Raw genomic sequence first — 6,000 nt, 5'->3', positions numbered from 1 at the left:
ATACCAATATATGTTGACACTCTGAGATTCACAGTACATGTTATTTGTATCAATTCTGGACCTATATCAATTAAACTTATAAAATACATGCTGGATAATTTTGTACAATGGGGATCACCACAAATGGGCCTTTTCTTTTTAGGATTGAATTCTGTAACGAGCAATACCATAGCCTATTAGGATTTGGACTATTTTGCAATCCAGGATTTGGCTTTCTGAAATAGTACAACTTATCTTGATTCTATATACGTAGGCAAAGAGTACAAAAGAGGAGTCGATAAACAATCTAAAATGGTATTATAATCAAATAAAAAAGGATTGCCATCACACATTAATCAGTTAATCCATTGTTCAAACACCAAGATTTCACCTCTGCACTTGACACACTGGTTAATGCATTGCACTTGTGCAACTTCTAGCCAGATTTGCTTTATAAAAATTTACAACAATAACCTTTTTAATTACCCTTCATATCTGGCTCAGGCATAGATATTTACTGCTGCACCTATGCTTCAACGATCCACTTGTTCAAATACCAACTACAGCCTCATTGCCAATGAAACCTTCTCTGAATCTTAATACAAATTAACCCACAGCATTGTAAAGATCTCAGTGCAAAAATCTGGTTATATCATACTCAATAATCCTCGCGCTAACCCCAAAGCAGCTTTTATGCGCATGCAAGATTCTTATAGTTGTGACGGAATATAATCAAAACGTGATTCATCAGTTAGGGAAAAAAAATAACAATCAGAGTTCAGCTTTCATATGGACTGTTTGCAGAGGCCCTACATGTATTCAAGAATTTTTTTGTAATTAGCTCAGAATTCAGAAACAGGTCCAGAATTATCAGTAGAGAGGCGCATATGAGAATAATCGCAAGTTATACCTTGTAAATCTTCTTCGTCAAGGGTGATATTAGAATTAAGACCCATTTGCACGATATTGTGGAGCTCATCCTCCCAGACATTTGGTACCTGCAGTTGGATAAATCACAATGATGTTACGAGCAAGATTTTGTTTGCAACCTGCTATCCAGGCACTATGAAGTATGAAACTTGCTCAACCTAAAACATATATTATGATTCCAATGAAGTTTAGAAATTGAGAATTCGTGGATTACAAACATTATCAAATTGTTGTTTTTATCAGTGTTACGTAGTAGAGAGCTGCAAAAGATATTGTTGCACACTACCAAACGGGCATAAATAATTTATGTGGGTGTGCAACAGAGAAGAAGATCAAAACATGACTAGAAGTAACCTGAGAATTAGGCTCTTTATATCCTCCACTCATGGAGGTCAAATGGGAAGTAAGGCTTCTCCGAAGTTCATCTGGAGAAGGTCCCATGCCAGCAAGACCGGCTTGAATTAGTCCAGGTTGTGCCAGATGCATTGGAGCATAAGGCATAGACATTGCAGGATGAAAGCCAAGTGTAGAAGAAGGGCCAGCTCGTGATTGAAGGATCTGCGTCAAATTGCAAATATTTTAAGAATAAGGTGTAGTTCACATAAATTAATGCATCAATCAGCGCCCAAATGACTTAGGGTGTGTCACGTGTGCTAGTGTTGTTGCTCTTACATCTTTTGCTAGAAGCCCTTCAATGTTAAAATCCAGCCGAGGATTAACTGTTGCAAGCTTCATGGAGAGAAACTGATGCAAATCAAGAACATAAAAAAGCAGATATTAGTGTCTATTTTTGTAATCATAGATTATCTGATGTGAAACAATAACCCACACTATAACATATATGATTATTAGTATAGATGCATGCAAACTTTAACAATTTCCGAGTAATTTTAGATGATCATATAACCTATAATGATTAGGTGAAATTCTGCAGCTATCTTTATTCTGAAAAAACGTACTTGAAACAGTTATGGAAGATAACTGTTAGAGATCATGCCTATCAACTAGAACATTGACCAAGGTTGGATTCTCATGCAGTTTGTATGGGAACTAAAATTAAAAAAAAAAAAAAAAATTGCCTTCTCAAATCTAAACAAGCAAGGATTATAGTCATGAAAAATTTGACTACATACCTCAACTTGTCGTTGTAGTGATTGAACATAATTAATGATTTCATCCAGCATCACTGCTTTACCAGTGACCTGAAAATATCAACAGCAATCTTGAGTGAACTTCAAAAGAAGCACTTTACATGTATAAGGAGCTATAGTTAACAGGTACCAATTATTTTTTGATTAAACTAACCTTGCTGCAACCTGGTACAAGATCCTGAAGAAATTTCATTCTTTCACTGATCTTCTCCCTTCTCACCTGTTATACCAGTCAAACTTGATAACCTTTTCTTTTATTGTTTTTGACAAGATAAAAAAATCCTTGCTTTTAATAACAGAATAAAATATTACTCTTTCTGCAAGACTATGGCTATTGGTAGCCTGCCCTCTTCTTGCTCGTACATGTATGTATTCTTCCTTGTTCAAATTGGAAGCCTGAGATCCTTGTTTACCATGTTTACCACCAGGCTTATTGATAGTCGGAGATGGATTTTGAACACCCTTCAATTGTTTTTCTGAGTTATCCATCGTAGCTTCAGGTGTATTTGAAGTGCCCCTTTCTTGGTCAAGCTCAGTATCCTGCTAAATACATGTAATGACAGTCAATCAAGAGGAAACTAAAACCAACTAAGCAATTTATGTTAATTAAGAGAAAACAGTAGTAAACATTTATATTAATTATGAAAAAACAATAGGAAACACGGTTTACCTGATCAATTATTTTCCTTTTTTTTAATCCAAGTGTCTTGGCAGGAGTTCCTCCACTTAATGCAGACGGCTCAGCTTGAGCACCCCCACTACTGAATTCAGCTTCCTCAGACTCCACACCAGCCTCACACAAAGCCTGTTTTTCTGTATCATTCGACCTTAAAAAGCTGTTGTTTCTCTCAATATTGATCGGGCTCCCTCTACTAACCCCATGTTCCATAGGCATTATATCATCCTTGGATATTTCATCCGTTCTCATCTCGTTTTTCTGGGACTTCCCTCCAGATACTGTTTTCAATCTACTGCCTGCAAGCATTTCCTGTGTCCCTTGCATCAGTGCTGGACCTCTAGTATAAGTACTCATGGATTCTGGAACACTAAAAGGGTTTGCTAAATCACTAAAATTTCCTCCACTAAAACATGAAAACCTTGCAGCCCGCTCAATGAATCCTGAATCTGTTGGAAACTGAGATAAGCTATGAGGAACCTTTCTAGTAGATGTTGGTAAAAGCATATTTTCTTTCAACATTGGATTATTAGAATTCCAGCTCATTTCAATTGCTCTCTCCAAATCAGTTCTTGGAGGTCCCAAATCGCCTTTTCTAAATCCAAATGCACTTGAAGAGCTAGCATTATTTTGCACATTGATATCACAAAACCCCATGTTCAGTGAATTTGTTGCGGGTTGATCCCAAATATTGGCACAGAATGAATCCACCATAGATGCAGTGGAACAGGGAGAAGACTCCAGTACATCTCCTTTACAAATCACCATGGGATTTTCAGCAGGAATCAATCCCAATGATGAATTTGTGAGATTAGCACCACTAAGTCGCCAATCGGATGGCATGTCGTGTGCATTGTAGTTCCTAGAATCCTCATCCCCTCTTTCAGCCTCATTTTTATCTGGACTTCCTCTATCCATATCCCCTTCCCAAAAAGCAGAGAAGAAGCCAAAACCAAATTTACTTCTCTCAAGTTGTCAAACAACAATCAACAAATACCCTATAGAAAATAAAGTTGCAGGATTGTTACCCAAGAAAAAGCCCTAAATTCAAAAGAACAAAAGGGAAAGTGCAGATTCTAACCCTAATAAAAACCTCATCTTTACTTCATTAAAGAGAAATTATAATCAGAAAGCAATTGTACATATCCCAACTACAAATCATAAGCTAAATCAAAATGTAAGGCATTAAATGGAGAAAAGCCAAGACCCATGATTATACACCAAACTCACCCACTACTTCAAAGCAATCACTGAATTGTGTACAAGATTTTGAAATCACACAAGCAAAAGTCCCTCAATGAAAAGGAAGACACAACCCAAATTCATAAATGAGCTAACAATCATACATTAATCAGATAATAGCATTGATTTCAACATCATAAATAAGCATTTAAACCATGAAGTTGGCAGTAGTAAATAAATAAAAACAACCCCTTTAACTCAAAAACAAAGAAAAGACCAAACTAAAAGTAAGAAAAGAAAAATACCCATTTCAGATTCTATGCTACTACTTTTGCAACTCTGTTGTACATCATCACCATTCTGCAAAGCCTTCTTTTTTCACTGATAAAAACTTTTGCTTGAATTTAGGGTCTTCTCTTACAAACCCTTCTTTTTTGAGCTCTCAACTCACAATCCAAACAAACAGTTTGTCCTATTTAATGTACTACCCTCACTTCTCAGAGCTTCTGTAACAAGAAAATAAGAATAAAATTTAAAGGGTATTTCAAGAACCTGAAAAGGAAGACTAATATCAATGGTCCTGCATTTATACCCACGCCTGCATCAAAAAAAGAGCTCTTGATGATTAACCACCGTCACTGCTACTGTAAACAAATACTAAAAGATATACTACTATTATAAACATATAAAATTATTATTACATGTACATTTCTTTACAATCTGCATAAAGTAGTAAACTTTGTTCACAAATCTTTAAAATATTAGTACTAATTATCAAAGATCTTGCAGTTAATTTAGTTTAGTTGGGCTAAGTTTACTTTAAGGCTACTGCTACTACAATAATTTACATGGACAGTACAATAATTATACAAGGTTGAGCTAGCAACTGACATTGCCAACTCTCTTTGGACTTTTCTTTTATCTTTTTATTAAATTGTCCTTGATTATACATTGAAATATGAGCCTAATTGTCTTTAATTGGTTAAGTTTCCTAGATACACTCCATCTTTTTTTAATCTTTGTTTCACTGTTTCTAGTAGTAATGCTTGTAAAGTTTACTTAAACTTGAAGTAGTCTAGTGCCATTTCTTTCTTTGATAGTTGCTTATTTGCTTATAAGGGTGTTTACCAAAATTGAAATAGTAAATGGGAATAAAATGTATAAAAATCGGGTAAATAAAAAAAGAAAATACTATGAAATCTCAAAGATTTGAGGGAATAATTTACTTATTTTTAAAATATATATATGTATATATATTCATATTTCATATATCAAGATTCGTAACCCAAATACTAATATATAAGATCCATGTTCTTGTTGGGTTCCTGATAACTGAGCTTATTGATCCTGAATTAACTCATTCAAAATATAAGTATATCTTACTTAAAAAATCTAAATGCTTTTCAAAAAAATCCAAGAAACTTGTTTGCTAACAATGCTCTAACCGAAGAGTGAAAAATGTTTAGCTAAAAGGAGGGAACGCTAACCAAGTGCAAGGACTCGAAAACAAAATGTTTGGTAAACATAAACTCTCAAGTATTATGTCATAATCGTGGTCCACACTCGACGTAGATATGTAGCTCTCAAATCTATCTTTCTCAGACAAACAGCTCTCAAATCAATAACACGTCTTCATTTGCATAACCAAATGTATATTACCTACTTATATTAGTTTCAATTTATCCTATTGCTTCTAATTACTCCCTCCGTCTCGTCCCTAAAAACGTTTGTTGGACACGTTTGCCAATGCATACTTTTAATTGTTAATATCTTTAATATTTTATTAGTATTAAATATAAAAATTTCATGTATTAAAATATTCATAAATACGAATCTAACAAAATCACTCATGACTATGTTTGATCTTATAAATTAGACGTAAATTAGTAGTCAATCGTTTACCACGAACAATAACGAAAGTCAAAATAGGAAAAACAATATGGGACGGAGGGAGTATTTAGTAGCTTTCTTTTACTTACATTTGTTAACCATCATTTTGTGGTTGAAAGCAAGATAATGAACTCGTAATCTCTTCTTCTTTTTTTAATTACACGCCCTCACATTGTCACGTATATATTATTT

General features: G+C 34.4%; 1 protein-coding gene across 5 annotated transcripts; it reads right to left on the bottom strand.

Annotated features, from left to right (window-relative positions):
• Positions 1-274: 274 nt before the first annotated feature.
• On the bottom strand, positions 275-4,846 carry LOC141725009 (transcription factor bHLH49). Of its 5 annotated transcripts, none has more exons than XM_074527362.1 (10): positions 4,511-4,846; positions 4,224-4,424; positions 2,731-3,734; positions 2,373-2,603; positions 2,215-2,280; positions 2,043-2,111; positions 1,582-1,653; positions 1,264-1,467; positions 890-977; positions 275-788 (listed from the first exon to the last, which is right to left on the bottom strand). In XM_074527362.1, the coding sequence occupies exons 3-10, from the start codon at positions 3,652-3,654 to the stop codon at positions 751-753; spliced, it is 1,692 nt and encodes a 563-aa protein (XP_074383463.1). In that variant the 5' UTR covers positions 3,655-3,734; positions 4,224-4,424; positions 4,511-4,846; the 3' UTR covers positions 275-750. The 5 variants fall into 5 exon arrangements, with proteins under 5 accessions (XP_074383463.1, XP_074383464.1, XP_074383465.1 ...); XM_074527363.1 differs by having other exon boundaries at positions 4,224-4,516; positions 4,620-4,846; XM_074527364.1 differs by lacking the exon at positions 4,224-4,424 and having other exon boundaries at positions 4,471-4,516; positions 4,620-4,846.
• Between the last annotated feature and the right edge of the window lie 1,154 nt (positions 4,847-6,000).

The sequence above is a fragment of the Apium graveolens genome, chromosome 5 (genome assembly GCF_009905375.1).
Source record: "Apium graveolens cultivar Ventura chromosome 5, ASM990537v1, whole genome shotgun sequence".
Taxonomy (NCBI): Eukaryota; Viridiplantae; Streptophyta; class Magnoliopsida; order Apiales; family Apiaceae; genus Apium; species Apium graveolens.
This window is presented reverse-complemented; position numbering and strand designations above follow the sequence as displayed.

Bases quoted from the DNA above. Each gene is read 5' to 3' on its own strand.
- LOC141725009 (XM_074527361.1), bottom strand. From the start codon at position 3,654: ATGGATAGAGGAAGTCCAGATAAAAATGAGGCTGAAAGAGGGGATGAG. The intron at 2,604-2,730 runs GTAAACCGTGTT...ACATGTATTTAG, and splicing joins AAAGGAAAATAATTGATCAG to CAGGATACTGAGCTTGACCA. The intron at 2,281-2,372 runs GTAATATTTTAT...CTGGTATAACAG, and splicing joins GCCATAGTCTTGCAGAAAGA to GTGAGAAGGGAGAAGATCAG.